This window comes from Syngnathus leptorhynchus, chromosome 21 (assembly GCF_054491065.1).
Source record: "Syngnathus leptorhynchus isolate UIUO chromosome 21, UIUO_Slep, whole genome shotgun sequence".
Classification (NCBI taxonomy): domain Eukaryota; kingdom Metazoa; phylum Chordata; class Actinopteri; order Syngnathiformes; family Syngnathidae; genus Syngnathus; species Syngnathus leptorhynchus.
Genome location: NC_141215.1, coordinates 6,643,485 through 6,669,774, shown reverse-complemented (window position 1 = coordinate 6,669,774; position 26,290 = coordinate 6,643,485). Strand labels below are relative to the sequence as shown.

The 26,290-nt window shown below is 50.2% G+C and overlaps 3 protein-coding genes and 1 long non-coding RNA gene across 5 annotated transcripts; all 4 read right to left on the bottom strand.

Moving 5' to 3' along the window:
* Positions 1 to 6,730: 6,730 nt before the first annotated feature.
* Positions 6,731 to 19,168, bottom strand: LOC147040451 (uncharacterized). The gene is made up of 4 exons (XR_015063217.1): positions 19,027 to 19,168; positions 18,905 to 18,937; positions 8,115 to 8,300; positions 6,731 to 7,062 (listed from the first exon to the last, which is right to left on the bottom strand). It is a non-coding gene; the product is annotated as an uncharacterized LOC147040451 (long non-coding RNA).
* Positions 19,169 to 19,628: 460 nt separating this feature from the next.
* atp5f1c (ATP synthase F1 subunit gamma) lies at positions 19,629 to 21,854 on the bottom strand. Of its 2 annotated transcripts, XM_085902771.1 has the most exons (9): positions 21,739 to 21,854; positions 21,274 to 21,308; positions 21,056 to 21,187; positions 20,777 to 20,984; positions 20,565 to 20,708; positions 20,420 to 20,484; positions 20,199 to 20,354; positions 19,966 to 20,062; positions 19,629 to 19,744 (listed from the first exon to the last, which is right to left on the bottom strand). In XM_085902771.1, exons 1-9 carry the CDS (start codon positions 21,816 to 21,818, stop codon positions 19,741 to 19,743), a joined length of 921 nt encoding a protein of 306 aa, XP_085758897.1. In that variant the 5' UTR covers positions 21,819 to 21,854; the 3' UTR covers positions 19,629 to 19,740. The 2 variants fall into 2 exon arrangements, with proteins under 2 accessions (XP_085758897.1, XP_085758898.1); XM_085902772.1 differs by lacking the exon at positions 19,629 to 19,744 and having other exon boundaries at positions 19,962 to 20,062.
* A 143-nt stretch (positions 21,855 to 21,997) lies between these two features.
* echdc3 (enoyl CoA hydratase domain containing 3) lies at positions 21,998 to 23,707 on the bottom strand. Its single transcript, XM_085902773.1, has 6 exons — positions 23,487 to 23,707; positions 23,158 to 23,279; positions 22,987 to 23,084; positions 22,722 to 22,922; positions 22,459 to 22,637; positions 21,998 to 22,366 (listed from the first exon to the last, which is right to left on the bottom strand). The coding sequence occupies exons 1-6, from the start codon at positions 23,630 to 23,632 to the stop codon at positions 22,213 to 22,215; spliced, it is 900 nt and encodes a 299-aa protein (XP_085758899.1). The 5' UTR covers positions 23,633 to 23,707; the 3' UTR covers positions 21,998 to 22,212.
* A 109-nt stretch (positions 23,708 to 23,816) lies between these two features.
* kcnj8 (potassium inwardly rectifying channel subfamily J member 8) lies at positions 23,817 to 26,126 on the bottom strand. Its single transcript, XM_085902770.1, has 6 exons — positions 25,780 to 26,126; positions 25,375 to 25,523; positions 25,152 to 25,312; positions 24,922 to 25,061; positions 24,630 to 24,846; positions 23,817 to 24,490 (listed from the first exon to the last, which is right to left on the bottom strand). The coding sequence occupies exons 1-6, from the start codon at positions 26,124 to 26,126 to the stop codon at positions 24,227 to 24,229; spliced, it is 1,278 nt and encodes a 425-aa protein (XP_085758896.1). The 3' UTR covers positions 23,817 to 24,226.
* Between the last annotated feature and the right edge of the window lie 164 nt (positions 26,127 to 26,290).

Sequence of the window (26,290 nt, the reverse complement as noted above, 5' to 3'; positions counted from 1 at the left end):
CCCCCCCCTTTCTCGCTCGCTCACTCTCTCTCTCTCTTTCTCTGTGCCCGCCCCCTCCCTCCCTCCAGCTCGCTCTCTCTCTCTCTCTCTCTCTTACACTGAAGGCATTCTTTCCGGGTGGCGCCAGGCGGCTCAGTGCAGCAGACAGCTGCGGCGCGACGCAACTTAAGGAGGGTCCGCGCGCGCGCATGCATGCACGCATGCACGCACGCACGCACGCACGCACGCGTGGGGAGGCCGCCCCCAGAAAAGTGGGCCGGGCTTTTCCTAATTGAATTGGAGACTTTGGAGTGTCATTTGAGATGAACATGAGCGGGAGAAACAACAAGGAAGAAGGCAGCCCGTGCGTAAAAGTCAAGTGGAGGTGGTGGCGGCGGCGGCGGCCATGGCGCATGCGCGTTGCCCTGCCGATGCGTCCTCTCGCGGTCATGTGACTGCTCAAAGCTGCTGGGCCCCGCGTGCCCGCGCACAGCCATCAAGTTCAAGCAGGGCCGAGCGAGTACGCGCAAGGCAGCTGCACAACAAGAGGCGCAACTCATCCTGCAAAATGAGTCCATTTTCCTTGCCAAGGTTTGGTTTTGGCAGCCTTTCATTGAAATAATGCCGCCGTGTGCTCTTTGTCCATCCACCACCTCAAATGTGCTTTCAGAGCATCCCAAAAGCAAAACAACAAAGAGAAAGAAGACAGGAGCGAGTCACGTGGCGTGGCCGTAGTTAACAACACATTTGAAATGATCATGTTTTGGTGTTTCAGATGTCACAATAAATGTTCACATTTCATATTCGCCTTGAAATGAAACGTATTTATATCAATATGTTTCCTTCCAATCAATACTTCCTTTCCTCCCCGAGTGTCCAACGAGCAAACAATTCCAAATAAATACGTGCACTGACGGTGGGTGGCATCGATCGGAAATATGTCGACAAAATACGAAGCTTGCTCATTTAGTCCAAATGAGTTTTATTTGAAACATTCAATTAAAAAAAAAAAAAAAATCCCATTTTCGATTGAAAACATGCTATCATAATTTGACATTTTTGCACCCGAAAATCAAAATGCAAACATACATCAACAGTCAATTTAAACAAATCTATCCGTTAAATTATTACATTGGTCGAAACGAACGACGAATACAAATGAACACATCACAGAAAATGGAGTCACACACACACACACACACACACACACACACAATTGTTATTTTGTGTGTACATCTCTGTGAGAATTTAGCCGTGACGTCACATCAGTCCCGGAAGTGAGGATAGAGGCAATCCTGAAAATATTTCGATATGATGAAGCAGCAATCACGTGACTGATCGTTTGCATTACTGTTGCCCTACGGGCGTGACGTCATGTTTAACGCTCAGAATATCATCATCAGAAAAGGCGGCACTAGTAATCCGGACTACTAATCTGGATTATAGCACACACACACACACACGCACGCACAAACAATCACGTTAATATTATTCATTTTACACCCTTTGTGTTAAAAATTGGACCGACCCAAGAACAATTTGTTGAGTTATTTTGTACAAAAGAAAAAAAAAATAAGGGTGTAATATTCTTTGTTTTATTTTTATTTGCATCTGACGTCTGCTTCATTTTCTCCCATTTGCGCTCGCACGTGTGTGTGACCATTTAAGACTCGAGTGCAACATGGCATGAAATGTTGCCAATAAAGTGAAAACATTTACACGCACATATATTCTGATCTTTTTTTGTGTGTGTGTATTGAACAATAAAAGGGTAGATCAAATGTAAATGACGTCACAAGGCGACGCTAGTCATTTAAACGTCACATTTCGTTATGTTCAAAAATTGTGTTATTTAGAATTGGCGCGCGATTTAAATGATTTCCAAATGCACGCAGCCTCGTTCAATCGAAAATTGAAAGCATGCAAAATCAAATGAAAGCAGAGTGTGAGGACGAAGAGACAAAACCATTTCAAGACGTCCAAGAAAAACAGGCAAGAGACTGTTTTTTTTTTCTTTCCCTGGAATGACTTAAAAAAATATTCATATTCAGCAATTTCACAAAAACATCAAAAAATGAGATGCACAACGACGTTTCATAAAGGAGCTGCGTTTGTTGTTTCTTTTTAATTGAGGCCATCAAAAGGGCACAAAGAGTGCACGGACGGACGGACGGACGGACGGACGCGCAGACCAGAAAGGAGCAGAGCAGAGAAGACAAGATGCAGCAGCCGCAGCCGCAGCAGCCGCAGCAGCAGCCGCAGCAGCAGCAGCTCACACACAAAATGGACGCATGCACCCAGAGCAGGTAAGGAAGCGCCAACAATGCAAATCAACTCATCAATAAATAAACACAACAATAAATAGACGAAAAAATGAGCCCCAAATTAAATTCCTCAAATGGAAGGTTGGCCCCTTTTTGCCTCGCGTCACGACCTCGTACGTCATCAGCGACCTCGCTCCGATTCCACAACACGCAGCGTTCATTAGCCATCATTTCACATTGCAACATTTCACGAGTTGAAAAAGTGAACGAGCCGCAAGAGATCGCCGCGCGCACGCGCGCAGAGGGGGGCAGTAAAAGAATGATGCATGACGTCATGGCCTTTATAAGCATGTGAAATATGAATTGCCGGAATATTGACTGACCTGCTCCGCTCGGATGAGACGCGCGAGTGACCCGTCGATGCGCGCGCAACTCAGAATAGAAAGAAAGAGAGAGAGAGCGAAAGAGAGGCGCGTGCCCGTGCGCGAGCAGAGGGGTTACGCACGCGCTTCCGGGTTTCAGCGCGTCGATATTTCTTCAATCTACTTTGCATCGATTTCTGCTTTTATCCACATCCTTTTCTTATTTTATATTTATCATTTGATCCATTTTTTCTATGGAAAACAAAAATGATTTTGTGTTGTTATTTTGATTTCGTATTTTCATTCCACTCTCCTGCCAGTTTTCCTTCTCCTATTTGAATCATTTGTTTTGAATATTTGATTGACGTACTCCTTGTTCCTTATTTGATCCATTATTTAGAATAAAAGAATGCATATTTATTCCTCCATTTTGCCCTTTTTTTCACGTCAACATTAATTTACTTCCTCTCATTTTTCACTCGTTTCTATTTCATTGTTGTTCTCCGTGTTCCATTTCAATCTCCTTCCTGTTTGCTGTGCGCGCGTCTTGGCGGCGGACAGGCGAAATAAAAGTGAAAATGATGATGGGGGACGTCGGGGTTGGGCTGGGGGTGTCTCTGCTGATTGGAGCAAACAAGCAAACAAAACCCGCGACGTCACAGCCGCAGACGCAAGCGATTTGCAACGGACTGTTGAGTCATTTGCTGAGTGAGCTTTTGGATGCCCCAAATCGAGCAAATGTCCCATTAGAATCAACTTGGGCTTTAGAGGGGCACTATGACGTCACCAAGGGACATTTCCCTCCTCAGAAAAATCATGAAATTCTATCGAGTATGGGTTTAAAAAATATTCGGGGTAACAATTAGGTAAGAAATGGATATGACAATAAAATAATAATAATCAATTGATGGGGATGGAAAGCTTTTGTCTCGTTAACATCCCCAAATAGAAGATCAAGTCGACTCATTCTAGAGTTCAAAAAATAGTTGCAACCACATTTAGCATTTTGGCCTTCAGTGGTTCAAGTCAATGAAGCCTAAAGTGGAGTCAAGTGACGAAGTGACTCCTCCTTTCTCCTTTTCTTTCTCCTTTTTCATTCATGCGACCTTCGTTGCACGCGCGAGGCCTCTCATCTGAGTTTTGATTTTTCATTTGCGGAATTAAGCATCGCAGGTTGCAAAATCGGATGACTAAATAACACCGGCGAGCACGCGCAGTGGCGCGCGCGAGCTTTCATGAATAAAGAGCTTATTTTGGGAAGGGGGGGGGGGCATGAAAGGAAAGCACATCACACTTGACTCGTAAAAACGATTAATTTCAGGGGAGTCTGCGTTATTCGCGCACAGAAATCATGTCCATCAAGACATGAATTATTATTTGAATGAATAAAACACAAATGATGATCTATCTATACGCACGCAGTAGAATAAAAAGACTGGGAATGATTGAAAATGAAAAGAACTAAATAATAACAATTTCGTTCGAAAAAAATCGAACCAAATATTTTATCATCGAAGAATGATGGAGACAATCAAATAAAATGACATATGGAGATTATGATAAATACCTCAAATTAAAATAATTGGAATTCAATGACATGCAATAACTGATAAATACATATACATGAAATAATTGGGGGAAAGACTAATACATTCACGATTATTATGACTATTATTATTAAAGCATATCAAACACGATTAAATAACACGTACACAATATAAACATGAAATTCAGATCGATAATAAATAACTGAAATTTAGGAACAAATGTCTGAAAAAATTCCTCTACTAACAATAGATACATTATTTAGGAAAAATATGATGGAATCAATAGAAATAAAAATGAAAGCAATTCCATTGATAATGATGTTCAACATTATACAAACATAGAGACATTTAAGAAATATTAAATGTCATCATAATGGAAACAGAAAAGTGTTCTACAGCTTCCTCTTGTGTTTATGGAAAAAAATAGCTCGTCAATTTTCCGCCATTTTGTTTTTGAGCGTATTTATTTGTCAATTCGGTGCGAGCGTGATGGCGACAATTAGGCGCGCGCACGCCGCGCTTCTCTGTTGAGCGCGCGCAGGCGAGGAGGCGCGCGCAGGCAGCCACGCAAGCAGGCAGGCAGGCAGCCACGCAAGCAGCCACGCAAGCAGGCAAGCGGGGCCGTCTGCAGGAAAGAAAGAAAGAAAGAAAGACGTGGCCAAAAGGGCCCGCGGGCTTTCTAATGATTGCCAAGAAGAAGCGGCAGCAATCGTTATCTGGGCCGTGCACACGATGCGCTTGTTTTGATTGCATCTAAAAATGCATCACAATGAGCCTGCACGCCACGCGCGCGTGCACTGCCAAGGCCGTCCCGCGTGGGGCCCACCAATGCTTTTTAGCGGCTTTAATTGCCAAAAGAGGAGGGGGGATCTGATAAAGGGAAGGAGGAGGAGGGGGGGGGCGTCTAATCTCTCCCGCCAGTCTTGCAGCGCGTAATTAGTGTGTCAATTTCAACCTGAAATTAACTGCATCGACCTGCCATCTCGCAGCAGCCATTTGGATCATCATTTACTTCGCATCGTTCATCAAGCCCCCAAAATATGCAACACCCCCACCTTCACTCATCAGCCTCTTAACATTCATCTCTTCTTCCTCCATTATGACTCACAGTTTTTTGTATCCTGGCAACCATCAGATGGGTATCACGTCCAAATAAAGGGGGGGGGCGTCCATGTCAAACAAACAATTTGGGGGGGCCATGTTAATCCAGGAGTGGGTGGCCCCGACTAGCAGGCGAGAAAATCCTCATCTCTGATGTTGATACATTTTTTAAAAAAAAGACAATAATAGGCTAATAATGGCGTTCCTTCCGTTGGGTAACAGCAGCAAACAAACAACATTTCATGCGCTGCGCCATTTACTAGCTGATCATCAACTTCAAGTTGCATGCTGAGGCAATATTTGGTGAGTTTGCACAAATGACATTCGTGTCGTCCAGTTGCTTTTACGCCAGGTGGAAAGTCAGGTCAAAGGTGAACCGAGGTTGAGGAGGGCAGCGCAAAACGCCTCCTGGTTCATTTCAGGCCTGCAAACGAATTGACTGGTTGGTTGGTTGGTTGGTTGGTTGGTTTCCGAGATTCGGCGAGCGGCTGGCTTGTCGTGCTCTTGCAGAAAGGCGACTTTTGATTGACAGTCCGTCGGCGGGATCACGTTTAATCCGCGCCTCTCCGAAGCCTGTCGGGAACTCATTTCTCCACCGAGAGATGGGGGACTCAGATGGTTGCCACGGCGACAGAGATAGCGCTGAGCCATTTCCATCTTTCTGGCCAAGGGGGAGGGGCGGCGCCGGTGGGCGGCGTCTCCGCCGCAAAGGTCACGCGGCGTGTCCTCTGCCACGCATTTACGGAGCTGACCACAAAAAACCAGGGCAGAGTCGGAAGCAGCAAAAAAAAAAAAAAAAAAGGATCCAAAAAAAGTTGACTTTTGTTGTTGTTCTTTTTCTCTGGGGGTGTTTTTTTTTTTCTTTTTTCCAGGTAAGGAGGGTTGCCACAAAGCGGGCGCACCCCGCTGGTCTGCGTGTACGCGATAAACACGAGCCGAAGGACGCCCGGCCGGGCCATCGAGCTAACGGGGCTAATGATGCTAACGGGCTATCTCGGCGCCGCACATTGCGCAGCGAGCGGCCTCGCGGGGAATATTCAAATATCAGAAAGTCGTCCCAATGTTCCAAGTGCCCTCAGATGACGGCGACAAGCTCAGGAGGCAAGGATGGATGACTTTGCATCAAATTACAAAAAAGGAAAAATCCACTTCCTTGCTAACTTTGGTCATGAATGACATTTCCCCAGGGAGATTTGCTGCCAGAGAAGCACATACTCAAGTTAAAGACAGAAAAATCGACTTGAGCAGAGAAAAGATTTCAATTCCAGCGTGCTGACCCGAGAGCGGCTGGCTGCATGGCGTGCTGGCGGCCTGGCGGGCTGGCGGGCTTCCTTGCAGGCAAAACAACAGCTGCAAGATTTAAAGTCTCCACATTAGCAACATGCTAACTGCAAAACATTGCTTCCTTCATGGCGGGTTGGCCCTGGCCCGCTTTAGCGCAAAGAGCTAGCGTCTGTGGCTAATTTGAAGCTCCTCAACTCACTCGGAGCGTTTCCCTGCAAAGGAGGGCCTTAGCGGAGGTGCTTGGCGTATTTACAGGAAGCTCCTCCATCACTGTGGCACCGAGGCAACACCTGCTGCCACAGGTAAGGCGTGTGCGTGCGTGCGTGCGTGTGTGTGAATGGCGGTCTGTCGTCAGTCGGCGCTTTTGATGGAAGCTTCTTTTGGTGAAGGAATCAAACGCTTCCTGCCTTTCAAGTCCTCCCTCATGCAGGTGAAGGCAGGCGGCATCCGGCCGGGACCAAGACGGCGAGTCCAAACACGGAGCTTTGCCCCCAATGCCACCTCCGTTGGCTGAGAAAATAGCGCCTAAGCAAAACACGGAAGAATCATTGACTTCAAAGCCATCCGTCAATCAAGGAGGAAAAGTTGACAATGCAGATATGATGACAAGCACACGAGCTTTTTTTTCTTCATGCCTCTCCTGGGGCCGTAACGGACACCGCGCCGGCGGCGGGGGGCCACGAGCCGAGCGGCCCGCCGCCAGGGGCTCGTTCCGTCGCCGGTCAGCGGGTTAAGTGGCGCGCAAACACTGCAGCCATTCACGTGGAGGAGGGGGGGGTTCCTCGCCCGTGTCCAGTCTCGCACATATGGACGGGGGTAGCCCAAAGTGGAACTTGGCTTTTTGCCTGGTTCCTTCTTTGGAGCGTCCCGGGTGACTTTGCGACCCAGAAAGAGGTCGGCGTAGGCCGGGCTCCATCATGTGTGTTTGTGTCTTTGTGGCGCCCGGCTTTTGTCTCCCGCCTGATCGCCTCTAATGCCGCAGCACTAATTGTTTAACACAGAAACACATCTTTTCTCCCTTGAATGTTTTTGTGGCCATTGTCAGCCGAGCATTGATGACAAAAACCTTTGCGGATTTGGCGTCCCCGCCTCCTCCTCCTCCTCCCCCAGCCAAAGAAAGGCACAAAAAAACGTCAACCTCAGCAGAAAAAGCGCAGCGATGTCTGGCAACTTGCATCATTTCGCCAAACAAACAGTGTGAAAAGGGTGTTAGCCGGCCTATTAGCATATACACACAAAAGGCCCGTGTGTGCGCGCCCGTCTCGGAAAGAAAAGGAAAACACACACGCGCGCGCGCTCGTTACTCTCCGCTAGCCGTGACGGAGGTTTCTCAAAGAGATAAGGCGGCGGGTAAACATGTGATCGCGGCAGATCCAATCAGCTCAAACAAAGGCGATATGCAACGGAGACGGCCAGAAAGGATGCGCAGGCACGCAATCACGCGCCTCTGTCTGGAGGTGCGGCGGCGGCGACGGCAAAAGTGGAAGAGCGCTCGCTCGCTCGCTCGCTCGGCTCTTATCATTTGCATCATAATGCCAACGTGCTATACGCGCTAAGCGCTTGACAAAGTGCCTTACCTTCAAGAAATGTGTCACCGTTGTCGCCGCCGCTTTTCATCGCCTTTTTCCGTAGGAGGCGGAACGAGGCCGTTGCCGCGCGCGCAGGTGCGCTAGCAAACAAACGCCGTCATCCATCCATCCATCCATCCATCCATCCATCCATCCAAGCGCTCGCTCCACTTTACTTTCTTTTCTCCGAGTTTGCTGCAAAACAGAAATGACATGAAACACTAAGCAACCTGCTGCAAGTCCAAACTCAACTTGAAAACATGAGGTCATTTTCTGTTTTTCTTGCTAGCATTGCGCTAACGACGCTGAATAACACTTAGCCGTTTTCCCTATCATGCTTTAATTAGCCAGTTAATTCCACTTTTACGTGACATTTCTGCCTACAAATATTGTTTTTGTCCCGTTGCCAAGGTTACCACAAAGACTGATTAATCCCAACCAATCGTATTTCTTCGTTTTTTACGAGGCGTCTAGCTGACAGGAATAAAGTTTATTGTGATTATTATTATTATCATTCTGGAGGCATGAAACATTGGAGGACACATCCAATGACACCCCCCTTACCACCTTCCTCCCCAGGAGGCCTCTGTGCATCCCAGATAAGACCTCCTCACAGGGGGACAGGAGGGTGGGAGGATTCGCGGGTTGGGTGGGGGTGCTCCAGGGTCACCACAATGGCCCGCTCACGATAGCGCTATCAGCTTATGCTAATCAGCAGCTAAGTGTTTTCAGGCCGCTCCCCGTCTACTTAACCTGCGCCGGATCACCAGCAGCTCCTCGCTCTCCTTCACAGAAAAGAGCAAGCGGACGCTCAGGTTTCTAAATTGATTAATAGCGTCGCAAATTGATGTTAAGAACCATCGGCTGCACTTTTTTTTGGGGGGGGGGGGGGGCCTTTGAGCTATTGTTCCAGTCAGAATGGGCAGCCTTTTGTTAGCCTAGCGCGCGGCGCGCCACCTCTGCCAGATAAAGAACAAGACGTGGGGGCGACCTTAACCGTCTTTTCTGATAAATTTACGGCACCAACGTGAGATTTAGATTGAAGAGAAGAAAAAAAAAAAAAAAGGCTTGATGATTCTATCAAATTGCCGCGTCAATTTAAATGTGCATGTTCAAGGTGTGGAAAATAAAATGGAGGGAAAACAAAAACATTGATTAGCATTGCAACACACCAAGTTCCAAAAGTGACTTGCCGCATCAAAGTGGTCAGCGAAGACGCTCCGAGTGGGCAAACACGCTTTGTTTGGACGGCGTATCTGCCTGGGTCGCTCGCCTTCTTCTCGTCTGTTTGGAGAGCCAATGCGAGGGAGGGAGGGCGTGAGGTGCACAGATAGCGCCGGCGCATTGTGGTCCGGCGGGGAATGTATTATGGAAGGATTTGTCCACTTGTATGTAAAAGCGCACGTCCTTTCACCTGAACTCACGGAAGGTGCGTGGTAAGCCCCTTACACGCCGCAACTCCAGCCAGCCAGCCTAATCTTTGCCGATTCAGCTCCGTCCTCGCGTAGCGCTCGGCCCGCTCGCTGATAAGGCCTGTTTTTTTATGTTTTTTTTATTTTCCTCCTTGCAGAGCAGCCTAGCAAAAAATTAAAGTGATCAAGAGATTCAGAATTCACTTGGCTGCATGTGACGGCGTACGGATTGAGAAGGAAAAAAATTCAGACTGAGAAGGAGGACCAGGTGAAGGACTTTGTGCCATTAGCGGGCGCGATAAAGACAACACCGATGATTTTCTGTTTCTTTTTTCCAAGATGACGAGTACTTTTTGGCGCGTGGGCTGGCGAGGCCTTAATCTGCTTTGAATAAAGACGCTGTCAGGACGGCCACCGCCAGGGAGGACCGCCACGCCCGCAGCCGACAAGATGGGGAAAGACACGAAAAAAAAGTCGCATCAAAATGGAGATATTAGAGCGGATTAAGAGCGAGATGAAAGAAAAAAACACATGTCCTTCTGACAACTTTTTGGCTGGGGTTTTGCGGTCATTCCTCATCCAAATGTCTTAGTGAAGCAGCATGTTGTGTGTGTGTGTGTGTGTTTGCGGACACATATCAGAGGATTCCTCTCACCAGATAAAAAAAAAACCCCAAAAAAACAACACCTGGGCCAAGATATGCCGGGCTAATCTGCAACACTTATCACGCGGCTAATATGACGCTTTTCCCAAAGCCTCCAGGTACACACAAAGCGCTTCGCCAAAAGGTGCTAGCCCGAGATACCGAGCGCACACACACACACACACACTTTATGCTTACGTGATCCACACGCATGTAAGCACACTGACACATAGGGTTGCCTTACCTGGAGAAATAAAGGTTGAATTTAGAAAAAAGTCCAATCACACAAAACATGACAGAGATGCTCCCACCTGCGCCTATTGAGGCCGGCGATGGCGGCGCGCATTGTAAATAGTCTAATCTATATGGTAATGGCCTTGTCGGCGACACGGCGAGAACGGCCGCCAGATAACATTGTGACTGGAGGCCTTCCATGGTAATTGTTATCAAAGGTTATTTGGGATGACACGCTCGCTCCTCCTGATTGGCCGGCCGGCCGCCCGCCGCGCTTATTTACGATATGAATTATGATAACCGTCGTGGCGGCAACGGCCAGGACGGCCCGGTCGACCGATACCAAAAATTGCTATCGTTAATCACGCCGCTTTGTTCCGGCCCCGATATTACTGCGCCTTTTGATTTCAGAATGCGGATTTGTCATCCGTCCGCCTACCAACGACATTTTACGCGGTGACATTTTCATTTGGGGAAGGAACCTCGTTTGCGTTCTTGAATCCCGCCCGCCCGATATTTAACTTCTCAAGGGTCCGGTCCCATTTGTTGCCTTCAAAAACCCGTCCACTGGCACCCACTAGCATGCATTAGCATTCACTAGGCTACTTTCCGTTAGCCTGTCAAGCACCTTTCGCATGATACGTTAGCACGGAGCTAGCGGCCTCTTTCTCATCTATCAAGTCAGTCCGGATGACACGCCCACTCGCGCAACTTTAGGCCGACTTGTGCGGCAGCTTTGAATAATTGTGCCGCAATATGAGTCGGCCGCGATTAATTGCCTGAGATAAGGATTGCCTCAGCTTCCGTAATTCGGGCCAAAAAGAGACGGAGAGAAACTATTTAAGTGACCCTGTCATCTCGGAGCGGCGCCGTGGCGCTCCTAATTACGGCACAATAACAAACGCGCAGCTCATTTAGCTGTGACGAGCGGCTGCAATCAGCACTTCTATGAATAACTTAACGGGGGGGGGGGGGGGGCATATTTACACCCGCATTAGTCCAAGACAATATGCTACACCTCCAGATTATGGCGCATTCAGGTGATGGAAACAAAACCAGCAATGAAACACACACATACAAACAGTTCCCTAATCTAGTGTCCAACGATTGTGTTCTTGTTTACACGTTAAACATGGAGCCGTCCATACATCAGATGTTTTGCGCTAAACATATCATGGTGTTACATTCAAATGTCTGACACATGCGAGACTGCTGTGTCAGACAGAGGAAAAGAGGAAAGTAGGATGAAGACGGCGCCGCCGATGACGAGGAGGGGCACCTGGCACCGCGCACTTGACACCGAGCTAATGGCCAATCCGGAATTGATAGCGTCATTTAGGAGCGCGCCCGAAGGCCCCGCCGCCTTTGAAGCGCTCCCAAATGTCGACTCAATTATTCCTTAAATGAAAAAGAGACAGAATTCAATTTGAGCGTTTCATATGGGAGATAATCGGCAACATTTCATGATAGGCGGGTCGCAGAAGAAGAAGAAAGAAAAAAAAAGTCATTTGAGGAAGGCCTGGCTCCTTTTTTCTTTTTCTTTCTAGGCGTTGTTGATGGTTACATCAGCGTTTCGGCGGCGGCGGCGGAATCAATTTGGCCCAATAATAGTCTTCATCACCCACGCTAATGATGTACGACTTCACCTGCGCCCGCGTGTGCGAGCGAACGCGCCATTTATTCCTCGCTCACGTCGCCGTGTGAATAAAGCGTTGGCCGTGTTCGGCGCTCCTCGCTCCAACGGCATTGGAATCAAACGCGCCCGCTCGCCGCTTCTTCTTTGTATGTCGACAGCCCGAGCGAACCGGGCGTGAAGACTACTTTTCACTCGGGTGTTCAACTCCAGGCCCGCGGGATGGCGCTTGACTTTTTTTTTTCCGGCCTTCCCTCCCGTCTGAGAGCCGCTAGACGGATTATTATTTTTTTTTTTGATGGGATTTGTGCATCTCCGGGGGCGTTCTCCCCGGCGCGCTACCGAGCCCGGGCGACATTCCTTCACGGGTTGACTGGCAATGCTCAAGTGGTCGCCTCTTAACGGCCCCCTAATCACTCACGGACGTAATCGCCGGCCACTTTGAAGTGATAGACAATTTGCTCCGAGTCCGCCGTGTAACACGAGCGCCTGGTCGCCGCCGCCGCCAGACAGATGGCAAGATAGCCCGGAGAAGCTGGCGGGCTAAGTCGGGGCGACCCAGAGGTTGCGTGGGGGGGGCTTTTTAACGCCATAGGTGCTAAACAAAACAACTTTGTTGACAAGCAGCGTGAAGGATGACGTGGACGGAGGTCTGCTCCGCCGCCGCCGCCACAACACACGTGGACTGGCACGTACGCAACGTGTGTGTTTATTGTTTACGCTGCTGCGGGTGGCGCCAGGCCCTGGAAAAACACTTTTAGCTGTGTGTGCGCCGATGTACGTGTGTGTGTGTGCGGTTTTGTAATCGCTATCAGACGCCCTCATCACCACTTGGGGAAATGGGGGAGGTAAAAGGTATGTTATTCCACACGGGGGGGGGGGGCAAAGAAGGGACACTGTGGACAAAAGTATTGGGACAAAGCGCTTGAACCTGGCTGCTCAACAATGAGCAGTTTTGGCCCTTCGCCACTGACCTCAGGGCTCAACCCCGAGCCCCCTTGAATTTTGCAGGTTGCACCTTGTGTCATCCGAGCAACATTTGGATTCTTAGTACGCAAACGGGGGGGAAGAAAATGCCATGTTGCGGCGGCGCCGGCTTATCTTGTTTACACAAAGGCACTTTTTCAAAGGCAAACCATTTTGTGATAAGAATCGTCCATGCGGACGCAAATGGATGCATATTAGAGGGATGCCATTAAAGTGCCCCCCCCCCCCCGAATAGTGCCACCCCTTCCTCGTCCTCCCTCGCTGGGAAAACCCCGTCGACGATGTGCCCTGGCGACCGAGCATACGCGTATGGCGCCTTAGCGCTACTTTTAGCACCTCAATTGAATCTCGAGCAGCACCTGAGAGCCACAAGCGGTCACCAGGGCGGCGCACGTCGCGAGCCTTTTCAGGATCGGTTGCGGCACTTGATTGTCGAGGGTGGCGGGTTAGTGACGCCTGAGGTCACCAAAAGGTCACCAAAGTATCAGCTGAGGAGCGTTTGAAGCAACAATTTGAGTGCTTTGTCAACTGGCGGTGTTGCCGCTCGGTGTCGTGTGTCCTAATGGGCCAGGCTTTGGTGCATTAAAGGGGCCGAGCAACACACCCTCCTTGATGGGTCACGACCCCAGCCAGAGTGTCACCGAGGGGTCGGGTCGGGTCAGGCTAACGTTATTGCCGTTTATTTGTCTAATTTTCCGTCAAATGCCGCCGTCTGCCTCTGATCGAGATGAGCGGATTACTCCAGTGGGGGGGGGGGGCAAAGCGCTGGGGAAAAAAAAGCCGACTGCTTCAAATTAGTCTGTAAAAATAATCCCGCGCGGCCATTTTGACCTGTTGTTAAAAGTCAAATACGCCGGCCGCATTCAGGCCAAGGTCGCAGACAGTCAGGGGAATTCGCGCTTTCGTCTGCAAGAAAATAAACTCACCTTTATTGCACTAAAATTTTGCCGTGCCATTTTAAAAGCCACCATTTGAGGTGTGGGGGCTGATGGAGGCCCTCATGTGGAGGCGAGGACAAAACCTCCAGATGACTTTTTGCCCGCTCGACGCAACAATACACCTAATTTGCGGTGTGTGTGTGTGTGTGTGCGAGCCCAAACAGCGCGGCGCCAGAAGTCTGCGCTTCCCTTGAGAACGTAACGGCTGAGTGGCATCGGAAAGACTAGCCGGCCGGGAGGGGCTGGGCTTGGAAGGAAAACGGGGGGGGGGGCTGCAGGTAAAGGCTTACAGGTGAGGCAAGCGAGTGTGTGAGTGAGTGCTGTGTATGTGTGTGTTTGGTCTACAGTACTGCTGATGTCCCGCCTGACATGAAAACAAGATGTGAGCCGGTACATGCAAAGTTCACCCGTGCACCCCCCCCAACTTCCTGTAATCTTGTTGCCGGTCAAAAGAGAACAAGCCCGAACTTTTGATGTCGTCCATGAAAATGGGAAGCGCTCGCACACTGAATTCCCTACTCGCCGTTGCCACTGTGCCGCCATCCCGCTGTGGCAAATTTCGCCTTTTAATCTGCATAGAATGGGATTTCTGCTCCACTCGGCGCAATCTAAACACCGGTGAAACCTCTTGACCGACTCTCCATCCAGCCAGGCCTAAGAAGAAATCCCAAAAGTCCGCTGTAGATGGGCAAACTATAATGTCATTCAAAATGAACTGATGATATAAAAAGTCTCTTTTCCAGCCATCTGGATGGAAGATTGCACCAGAGCAGAGCGACTTTTTCCCGCAGGCTGCGACTCCCATGACAGCGTCGCGGCCAATCCCACGCAAGCTTATTAGCAGACTAAAAATAGCGCCATCATGTCAACAGGTTGCTTGGCTGGCCGCATAATCGCCGCCTTATTTACATTCGCTTTCCGCCCCCGCGTCGGAAGCCATTAGGGCAACGGACGGACGGACGGACGGCTGCGAGGGGAAACGCTCCCGTGGGTCGCGTGGGAACCGGAGCCCCGAGGGGGCGCTCGTGTCAACAAACAGGAAAGACAAAAGAAGTAAGGACGCGTGCGCGTGCACAGACCTTCTTCCATTCAATAATACAAGAGCGCGCGGCGCGGTATGATGAAATGTGAGGCAACCAAACAGGAGCCAAGCTTCAAGATCTCTGATCAAAACAAACAACACACGCGCACATCCAATGTGAAGCAACCAACCGACGCTCAGCAAACGAAAAGCTATCTTGTGTTTCCGTGCTTGCATTCCTCTCTCCCTTTTTTCGTGCATTTCCTCCAACCTTCCTTCCTTAGTGCATCCTTTCGTCCACCTTTCCTTTCTTTGCTCCCGAAAAGAAACTTCTGGACACGCCCACCCGCCAACAGCTCATCAGATAGGAGGCTAACCGTGCGCCCCCTCTCGACACACACAGATAAGAAGTGCGTGTGCGCGGCCAAGAAGGAAAGTCCAAATATGTTTTTTCCGGATGGCCAGCGCAATCGTCGGGGGGCGCTCTGCCGCTGCACGCCAGCGATTGCCACGGCGGCCTCCACCTCGGTTGACAGATTATTCATATCGACGCCGTGAGGTTCCGCAAAGCAATTACGTGGCGTCACACTCCGTCAACTTTGGGAATGACACGCCACCGCAAAGGTGGCAAAAAGAGGAAGCCTCTTCTGACTGCATGTACGCCAATGTTGACGTCCATCATTCGTGCCATTCCCGCCGTTATCGCAAAGATTTCAAAGGGTTTTAATCAAGTTGTGTTTTTCACTTGATATTGTTTTCCAATTGAGTGCCACTTAACAGGCCATTTAGAGATGCGCGCTTGTAGTACCGCGCTGTGCCACAACATGCCAGGGCAGCACTGAGCTCGACTCAAGTCAACGCAGCGCGATTAACAAAAAGAAGCATCCATGCTAATTTACATTAGGGCGTTTCGATTGACATGTTAGCATAAAGCGATATGTAATTTGCTTGCCTTTCTTTACTGTGTTGTAGAAAATGTATATGTGCGTGTATTTGCAATCAAGTAGTTCTTTCAAGAGTGAATTAAAACACGCAAAGAGCCAAATTACTGCAAGTGAACAATTCTCGTCTAATTTTGGGTGTATTTGGGACTTTTCCAGGGTTCCTACCTTAACTCTTGATTTGTTTTTGTTTGTTCTCTCTGAGCGTGAAACGAGCCATTCAGAGCCAAATCATTGTGATTACTTTTGCGGCCGGGCCTTTTCAACACACGTTTTGTCCCTGCCCTGCCCGCCCGACGGCTGTTTGATGGCCGCGGCGATACGTCAGAAAGTCAGCAAGGCCTCGCGCCAAACGTTGACAGACAACGGGGCATAAATAGACTGAAACTCCGTGACGTCATGGCAAAAGCAGATCTTATGCACCCACGCAGCGCCATTGTCACACCATCCATCAGCTGCGACCGGGTTAGCTCTAAGCCCACGTTTGAGCCGGGCTTTTAGTCCAGCTTGGCTGCACACACATTCGCTAACGGCCGGGTAAACATACACACGCCACTGGCAGACATGCGGCCGGCCGCATCTCCGCCCATACGCGCTGGCTAATTGAATGCGGGAGGTCAAAGGTGGCCGTCTTTATGCCGCTCGGTGGAGGTCATGAATATCTTAGCTTGACTGCGCAAACGCTGGGAAAAGTCCAGGAAGAAAAAGTTGCTTGAATATTTACGAGCACCAAAGTTGAGCCTGGGGCGCCGCCGTGGCAGAATCTTTCAATTGGAGCTTGTTCACACGCGGTCAACCATTTTTGCAGCTTTTGCGCGTGCGTCGCCGTCTTCGCGCTGGCGTTCACGTGCCGCCCGCCCGAAGGTGAACCGGCACAACCGTGGCCACAGCACACAAAGCATCAAAATGCGCATCTGACTGATGTGAAAACACATTTCTTTTCATTTCATCGCCATCCACTCATTTTCTTCTCGCCTCTGATCCGTGACAATGTGCAAACCAAGGTGAAAAATGTCGGATTTAATGGCTTTCCCTTCTTTTTTTTTTTTCCCCTTTTCTCATTTTCTAGGGCCTCCAGGAACACCGCGGCTCTGCTGCACACAGCTCAATGTTAGCGTGCCCCGCGTGTTTATTTCATCATGTATGTAATTTTTTTTTTTTTTTTTTTATGGACACACACTCTTCTTATCTGCAGGATAGAAAAGGAAATGAAAGGCTAGCAAAAGGATGCTAAAGGAAATGAAGTGAAAATATGGGAAAGGAAGGTCAACAAAAAGGGAAAAATAAAAGAGAAAAAGAATCGAAAGTAGCCCAACGTTGCCGTCGATTAGCGTAGCATTAGCGGTTGTTGCCGTGGCGGCGGCGCGGGTGCGGCTATTTGCAGACAGACAAACAGGAAGCTTGTTTGTGTACTTCCTCTGCGGGGGCCGGCTCCCTTGCGTCATGCGTTTTGGGGACAAGTAAACAAACACCGGGCACCATTAGCCCGCTCGCTGCGACCCAGTAGGGGGCGTTCGTTCCATCACCAGCACAAAGAGGTCACGGACGGGCGGGCCAACAGCGCCGCCCGGCCCCAGCCAGTGCCACTGCAGGGCCTCCCTCCCTCCTCCTTCCTGACATGGCTGCCGCTTGCTCGCTCGCTCGCTCGCTCACTCGGGGAAGAAGAAAAATGCTTTTTTTTTTTTTTTTCCTGCGAGGGGATGTGGCGTTAATTCAGCGATCAAAATGAGCGAAAGCGCGACACGCCAGCCAGGCAATCAAAGACTCGCCTCGTCGCTCCAAACACTTAATGGACTCCACACAGCAAAATCCAACTAATTACAATTTGTCCTTTCTTTTTGTGTCCTTTTCATAAGACTTGCTTTTAATTCCCAGCACGTGCGTCTCATTTAAATGAGCGACAGCGCGGGTTCTCCCGCTCAAATACGCTACTAGTGTCATAACAATGAGAAGTGGCGGCCCGCGGCGACTATTTAAAAGATGGTTTGAAAAAAGGCCTGATCTGTAATTCAGAGCGGATCCACTATCAGACGCCGTCTCTAATCTCCCGCACGCCCGACAAACACGCCGGCTGCTGGCGGCAGCCAGACGCCGACGACCGACAAGAAGAGGGATTTTTAAGACATTTCTTTCTTTCTTTCTTCCTTTTATTTTCCTTTTCCTCGCTCGCCAGTGTATCCCACACCTATCATAGCATCAATCCCCCAAAAGGATTGGAGAGCAACTGCGCTTTTTGGAGAGCTATTAGCGAGTGATCGCAGACGTGAACACGGCTCAGAAGGAAATGCTCGCCGATTTTCCCAACGCAGAGGAGAGAAGTGATGGCAGGTGATCAGAAAGTGACGTACGGGAAGCGCCGGAGCCGCCGTGGGGTGACAAAAGAGGGCGGCAAAGCACTACTTTGGTCTCAATGAAACTCCTCGATTCACTTTCCTGCGGCCGTCTGACTACAAAAACGGAAGAGCTGAGTTTGTCAGCAAATCACAAACATTTCAGCAGTGAACAGCAACATTGAGAAATATACGCTCAAATTATGACACACACACACAGACTGGGTTTTGGTTACACGTGTGGTTTGGACAGGAAAAGGTTAGGGGCTACCACGCTCAGCGGGACACTGACGCTGGGCCATACACGCAGACACACTTCAAAGCGTGGCTTAGGTGACATTCATCCATCCAGCACGGGTCGGGGGGCAACCAGCATCTATCATAGAGCCACAACCAGCGCAACCCGACACTTGACTGGCAGCGTGCACTAAAGCCAAGATTCTGTCAATGAGTCAATTCATAAAATGTTTTCCCTTCCAACCAGTTTGAAGTTCGCTGGTTCTCAGCCTGGCTGCATATCACGAAAGCATTTGTTGGTGGTCACAGCTCATCAACAAAGCGCAATCGATAAGACCATTTGGGCCCATGACGAGACAGAAAATGGCGGAAAGACACAATAACAACAGTATATGATGATGAAGAGAGTGGAACTCAACTCACCCGCACTTGTCAGCTTTTGAGAGTCGATCCGCACTAAATGAAAAACAGATCAAAGCATTCATTAGATTGACTTTTCGTGCTATCAAGTCATATCAGAATCCCCCCCCAAAAAAATCGCTTACCTTTGGAAAGAAATGTGTTAAGTTGATTGAAGGTGTCACGACTGCTTTAAACCATATAAACGAATGGCTTTTTCCTTATTATTATGACTATTTTTATCCAAAAGTGACAAGGAATCTTTCACTTAGCGACTTCTGGCGTCTTTGAGCTCCTGTATGCAGCGTGAGGGCATTTGCTTTCCGACAGCACCACCTAGCGGCCAAAATGTAGAGTTGCAACTTAGTGGACACTCCATTAGGAACACCCGGACAGCGCCATTGATAGCAAGCAACATTTTGCTCTTGATCATGGTGCGTTTAACCTTGATGACGCTCATTTAAAATTTGTGTTGTGCTTTTACAAGTTAACTAATAACTAGAATTAAATAAATGGTAAATTTATCTATAGAATAACATGTAAACAATTTTAAACTAGTCCATGAATATGCCAGGAAAAAAGCATAAAAGGAAAAATGTGGAAATAATCACTAAATATTCAGTCTGTATGAAATAGTGAAATATACTTACAAATTTGCATGTGTCACTGTTAATCTTAAATCATTCACAAATATATTTAGACTAAATTTGCCCGGTGAAATTGCACGAAAAAAGCAACAATTCGAGCAGATGGTGTAAGCTCTTTATTCTCTCTCTATGTATATTTTACAAACACAAGCATAAACGTGGCCGGACACGTCGGCTTCGCTCGGAATCGTCCGTCGGCGCTCACCTGCTGGCTTACCTGCCAAGAAAGAATTGGCGTCGTTCCAAAACACAAGACCACAATCGACAAAAGCACACTGCCGGCTAACGTAGCGGCTAACTAAGTCAAAGCACGTTGACGTCTACCGGGTTACCTCCTGCAAGGCTCAATTCCTGAATTCGGTGCAGCGGATCGATGCAAAACGTGCGAGAGCGTTAGAAGGTTTTCAAGGCCACCAAGCCGTGAAGATGAAAACTTACAGCGCGGCGGCTCCGGAGATGATCTCGATCAGCTCCTTGGTGATGACGGCCTGTCGGGTGCGGTTGAAGGTCAGGGTGAGCTTGTCGATCATCTCGGCTAACGAGCGGGTGCGGAGGCGCGTTGTCAATCAAAAGGGCAAAAGACAAAAATAAAAAAAACAACAACAGGAAGAACCCGTCACTGCCTGGCCCGGAATATTTGCGACCAAACGCTGAAGGCGGGTCCGGCTTACAGGCGTTCTTGCTAGCGCTGTCCATGGCGGTCATCCTGGCGCTCTGTTCGCTGGTGGATGACTCGCGCATCGCCAGGTAGATGATGTTGACCATGGCGAACTCCTGGTAGCTCCTCAGCACGTCGGCGTCGATATCGTCGTACACGCCCATGGTCTCTGCGGAGGCAGGCCCGAGTTGGAGCCTCGCAGAGCTTGGCGGCGAAGGCGGCCCGAGACCTTACCTGCGTTTGCGACCACGTCGTTGGAGAAGAGCGGCTTCTGGGACGTCTTGTAGGAAATGACAGACCTGCACGGGGAGAACATTTCTCTTTCATGAAAAAGCTACTCGCAGACACATTTGAGGTGGACGGCCGTGCAAGTCAAGACCTGAAGCGATTGTAGACGACGGCTCCTTGGTCAAACTCGTAGCCGGCGTTGAGCAGCTCGCTGGCGATGACGGAGGCGTCGCCAAAAGTGGGGGGCTTGCGGCCCACCTCCTTGCAGTTGAGCACGATGTGGTTACCGTGAGTCCTGACCACCGGGCAAAAACACTTCAGCTGCACGGCGGGCGGGCGCAACGGGGCGGGGCGCACTCGTACCTGTGCAGCAGACCTCGAAGTTTGTCGCCCACATTGACCACCATCACCTCTTTGCCGCTGGCTGTCAGGTTGGCGATCTCGTTCTTGATGGTCCTGGCCACGCCCGAGTGGATGGCGCCGCACAGCCCGCGGTCCGAAGTCACGCCGATGATCAGGTGCTTGGCCGCCTTGTCCTCGGGCGCCTTGATCTCAGCCTTCTCGTAGAGAGCTGCGGGACACAGCGGAGGGGAGGAGTCAGGCTTTGGCTTGGCGCCGGGGACCAATTCCAAGTGCACGTACAGAGGGCTCCGGTGCCGTAGACCCGGGCGGGCTTCAGCTGCCTCTCAGCCCGAGCGTACTTGGCGGCGGCCACCATTTTCATTGACTTGGTGATCTTCTGGATGTTCTTGATGGACTTCAGTCGGATGGTGACTAGACGCAATTGGACACACTGTTAGTTCAGGCGGCAGGCACAATATCTAATTTTATATCAGTGGACCAGGATGGCATGAACTTACTGTCCTTCAAGGTGGCCATGTTCCTGATCTGCCCACTGTTAAAACAAACACACATGGCGAATGTAACTTGTGCAGAATAGTATAAATGTTGCATTGTGCACAAACAAAATCCACTTTGGATTTGATTGTAAAATGACAGCAAATGCGCAAATGTGTGTTCATCTTTGCCAACGCCGCAGACTAACGCATAGCTGAGCAATACGACGTGGTTTGTCTTAAAACACTTGAGTTCTGTGTTGGCTTAAAGTAACACCACTAAGACGACAATGTCACCGTCTTATTTAGCATTAGCCGCCTAGCCGCTGTCATTCATTAGCCGCGGCCTCCACGTTAGCACGTCCTTTAGCTTCCAATAACTTTTAGTTACGCCCAACACGGTTCACGTCTATTGCACAAGAGGCACTTGGAGACACAACGCAACAGACGTGATCGAGAAAACAGTGGCAGAGTGCAGCTTTTCGTTACCATTGTGGGGAGAACACCAAGGCGCTGGTCCTAGCCAACATGTTTGCCGCGATGAAGGTCAGACTGGCAGCACTGCGCATGCGCACAGTCAAGGGAAACGCAGGCAGCGCTGATGCCTTCACGGACTCGCAAAGAAAATCGGATGAACGAGTAAACATAATTGCTTTTTGTATTGTCGACAAAAAAAACAACAACACTTGACTTTAAAAGTACCAAAACATAATGACGAACAATAAAATACAAAACACGTTGTTTTTGGAGTAAAACGTTTCATTTTCGGTTTTATTGTATATGCTGTAACAATCTGCACAATTTGAATATAAACACTATACATGAAACAAACTCGTGCTTAATTATTCAAAAAAAACATTTCAAATGAAACATGGGTGTTTAAGTACCATTAAATTAAACGTCTCTTCACAATGCAGCTCTTTAAGGCACGCAGGAATAGGTCTGATGATGTCACAAGGTCCGTCAATCGTGGACGTTTTCCGCTCGATGGCTCCACACCGGCTTGCGTTTCTCGATGAAGGCTCGTATTCCCTCCTGGCCGTCTCTCAAAGCCAGGTTATCCACCATCACCTTGGAGGCGGTGGCGTACGCCGCATCTCGTCCTTGAGACATTTGTCTTGGGGGAGAAAAGACAGAATTGAGCTGAGCTGAGCTGAGCCGAGCCAAGCAAATGTGCCCACGTCGCCATTGGAGCGTCACGGCGCGCACTTGTGGAAGGCGGCCTTGCCGAGGGCCACCACGGGTCGGCTGGCCCCGCACACGCGCCGGGCGACGGCCATGGTCTCCGCTTCCAATCGCTCCTCCGGAACAACCTTACTGAGCAACCCGTGCAGCAAAGCGTCGTGGGCGGAGATGGGAGTGCCCGTGAAAAGCATCTCCATGGCAACCTGCCGGGCACAAGTCACAAAACTGGCTTTGTGCTAACAAACGATGCTAACAAATAGCCTCAACGTCGCAGTGTCGCACGGCACCTTCCTGGGCACGGCTCGGCCGATGGCCACGGCCGGCGTGGAGCAGAAGAGCCCCACGTTGACGCCCGGGGTGGCAAAGGTGGATTTGTCGGACGCCAGCGCCACGTCGCAGCTGGCCACCAGCTGGCAACCCGCCGCCGTGGCCACGCCGTTCACCATGGCGATGACGGGGACGGCCACCTCTTGTATCAGAGTCATCACCTGGCCGTGCAATAAACACCTCAATAAATACAAGTGAATAAATAAGACGGGTAAAGCGGCTAACCTGCGCGCAGGTGCGAAACACACGCGTGTGATACTCTCGACCCCGGGCCGACGTCAGCTCCTTCAAGTCGTGGCCAGAGGAAAACACGGGACCTTCGGCTAACGCGTGCGCAAGAAATAGTGAGACAATTTGAGAAAGTGGCAAACTATATCGATTATTTCCATGGGATACCTGATATGATGATGACGCGAAGATCTTGGCTGTCCACATCAGTCAAAATGTCCTCTCGGAGAGACTCCAGCATGGACAGCGACAGAGCGTTCCTTTTTTGGGGATGGTTCAGTATTATTCTTCTACAAACGTGGAGAAATTCACGTTAAACTTTTTGACATGAAGTTACAACAAACAGAAAGCAGCAGAACAAGGAAAGCATTTGAATAGAACCAAATCGATTTCATGAGAGACCTTGAAACTCATTTACTAGCTGTGTCAAAGTTGACTGCTGTGGTTTGCATTGTAAATACATTGAAGTGTTGTTCCTTTTCATGCCAGTTCGTCACCTAATGCCGTTCTCTTGGCTGCGCACAGTCAGTGGTTCTGGTTGTGGTTCCGTTCTGTTTGAGAAGTACCGACGTCCAGTCAGCAAACGTGAGCTGGTGACATAGCTCACGTTGCTGCACAACAACCTGCGGACCGCTGCAGCCATGTTTGAGCCGTTCAAAACAAACACGTCACTTCCGGGTCTGTGACGTAGCACGTGTGTGTGTGACCGGTGACGTCAAGCTCGCGCGAGAATGTTTGTTTTTCGTATTTTCATTCATTTTCAATCAGCACCGGAATATCGACCACATGTCATGAATCTTTGCTACACAAGGCCAAACAATGATCATTTCTATAATATTCAGAAAGGGAAATGATTGGTTATTTCTTTCATTGGTTTTTTTTTAATGGACAAACATTGATTATGACAAATAGTGATCATTATGAGGATCATTACAAGGCAATAGTTTTCGCCTCAAAATTGATTATTATAAAAAGTGATCATTATGAGGACGAAGGCAACACTTTTGCCTGACAAAAAAAAGAAAAAGTGCTCTATATTTTTTTCGGCATCATTGCTGAGTGAAGCATAACCACGGCAACCTGGAAGCAACTTCCTCATCTCAGTCTTGCAGTTTCTGCAGGTGTTAGCTCTGGAAATGTTGCCAATGAAGTTAGGGCAAGACAAAGAAGAAGAGGTCCCAGGGGGGGGGGCAGAGGTCACAAGCAGAAAGCAAAGCAGTAGGACCCAGGCCTCCTGTCAGGTGACGGCGTTCACGCTCTGACCGCCCTCGGCCGGCGTGAAGAACTGGACTTTGGGCGAGAGCATGCCGGAGTTGTTTCGTCGCAAGCTCCCGCTGCTGGCGCCGCCTCCGCCGGCACCCTTGCGCATGGAGTTGTTGCGCCGCATGGAGTTCCTCTTCCTCAGGGAGTTCTGGTGGGACAGCTCGCTCTTCTGCATGGTCTGGATCAAGATGGACGGCTTCTCGTCCAGCTCGCGGGCGCTGCAGCGGGGCGTGGCCACCTGTCGTCGTAGCACACAATCAAACCTTTGGCTTTCTACTTGGACGGAGAGTTCCTCCGTCGCTTAGAACCCGTGGCCTATCAGTGCTCGACTATTTGGAAGCGCTTTTCCTTTCAAATATGGCCGCCGGGTGACCGACCCGCACTGTGTTGCCGAACTTGGAGTAGTCGACGGAGTAGACGCCCTCCTCCTCGGTGACGATGGGAACGAAGCGGTGGCCCCACTGGATCTCCTCGGAGACGTAGGAGGTGCGGGCTTGCGTGGTGATGCCGGTGGTCTCCACCACGCCCTCCAGGATGACAATCACCTCCAGGTCGCTGCACTGGAGCTCCATGGACGACAGGTCGTACAGCGGACTGCCGGGCAGAGGCGCGGGAGCCGAGGTGCTACGCTAGCACGCGCTGCCACAAAAAAGGCGGACGGCGACCCACCTGTTCTTGTCGATGACGTGGCAGATGATGAGCGGGGCGAGCAGGAAGAGGCTGTTGCTGGACGTGGCGCTCTCCGTCTGGACGTCGATCTGGTGGATGGGGATCACTTCGCCCTCGGGAGTGGTGGTCTTCCTCACCACCTGCAAACGCACGAGGGAGCAGCAATGTGAGGTGGTGACGATTGGCCAAATGGCAAAAGCAATCCCGGAACGACATCAAGAAAGAGCGACCTGAAGGCGGACGGTGGCGCCGATGATCATGCTCTTGCGCAGGTCGCCGATGCGGATCATGAAGCACAGGCGGTTGTTGCGCACGGCGATGACGGCGTGGCGGCTGAAGATGAGCGTCTCGGCGCGCCGGTTGGACTGCGCCGTCTTCATGAAGATGCAACCTGGAGCAAAAGCGGGCGGGGTCACGTCGGAGTCACGGGGCTGGGCCTACGTTGGCGACTACCCAGCATGACGGCGTTGATGATGAGGCCCACGATGTTCTGCAGGATGAGCACCGTGATGGCGGCCGGACACTGCTCGGTGATCATGCGCCCCCCAAAACCGATGGTCACCTGCACTTCGATGGAGAACAGGAAGGCCGACGTGAACGACCTGGACGGGACGGGACGGGACAGGTGTGAATAGTGACTACTAAAACAGATCAGTGCCATCGTGGTCATGGAACAAAAGCACCGGTCAAGCCAAATGGCCTCATTTCATGTGTTACGTTCGCCAGTAACCAATCAGAGGAGGGAGAAGGCCTTGTGGGCGGGCCCAAAGAAAGACATTTTCTCGCTTGAAAAAGTCACTTGAATGAGGGAAACCTACGTCACGAGTTGACGTCAAAAGGCGAGTTTTGAGCGCTTACTTGACTCCGGTGACGCAGTGCGCGCCGTCGAGACGTCCGGGGTACAGGTCTCCGTGCGCGAACGTCACCAGCCACCAGCTCATGGCGAAGAGGAGCCAGCTGCTGACGAAGGTGGTGGTGAAGATGACGAGCGTGAAGCGCCACTTGAGGTCCACCAGCGTGGTGAAGACGTCCTGCAGGAAGCGGCCCTGCTCGCGGATGTTCTTGTGCGCCAAGTTGCACGAGCCGTTCTTGGCGATGAAGCGCGCCTTGTTGACGCGGTCGCGGAACACCGGCTTGCGGGGCATGCGGGACGCCAGCCCCGGCAAGCCGAACTCCTCCGGGATAATGCTTTTTCGAGCCAGCATGATTGGTTTGCTCGCTTCGCTCCTGTGCGCCTTTTACGCACGTCGTCTCAGCGCCTCTGACGTGCCTGCCCGCCCGCGCGCGCTCTCCGTGTGCGCGCACATTTCGCCCTTGGTTGGGAGCCGCCTCTGCTGGGCCGGCCGGCTTTACGACCTCCTCAAGCCGG

Coding starts and splice junctions, on each gene's coding strand:
- atp5f1c (XM_085902771.1), bottom strand. CDS start 21,818: ATGCGCAGTGCTGCCAGTCTGACCTTCATCGCGGCAAACATGTTGGCT. Junction 21,309..21,738: donor TTGGTGTTCTCCCCACAATG/GTAACGAAAAGC, acceptor TTGTTTTAACAG/TGGGCAGATCAGGAACATGG. Junction 20,355..20,419: donor CGACGTGGTCGCAAACGCAG/GTAAGGTCTCGG, acceptor CTGCCTCCGCAG/AGACCATGGGCGTGTACGAC.
- echdc3 (XM_085902773.1), bottom strand. CDS start 23,632: ATGGCTGCAGCGGTCCGCAGGTTGTTGTGCAGCAACGTGAGCTATGTC. Junction 23,085..23,157: donor TCGCGTCATCATCATATCAG/GTATCCCATGGA, acceptor CGCACGCGTTAG/CCGAAGGTCCCGTGTTTTCC. Junction 22,923..22,986: donor TGTTTCGCACCTGCGCGCAG/GTTAGCCGCTTT, acceptor TTGCACGGCCAG/GTGATGACTCTGATACAAGA.
- kcnj8 (XM_085902770.1), bottom strand. CDS start 26,126: ATGCTGGCTCGAAAAAGCATTATCCCGGAGGAGTTCGGCTTGCCGGGG. Junction 24,847..24,921: donor CACGTCATCGACAAGAACAG/GTGGGTCGCCGT, acceptor TCTGCCCGGCAG/TCCGCTGTACGACCTGTCGT. Junction 24,491..24,629: donor AGTTCGGCAACACAGTGCGG/GTCGGTCACCCG, acceptor CTACGACGACAG/GTGGCCACGCCCCGCTGCAG.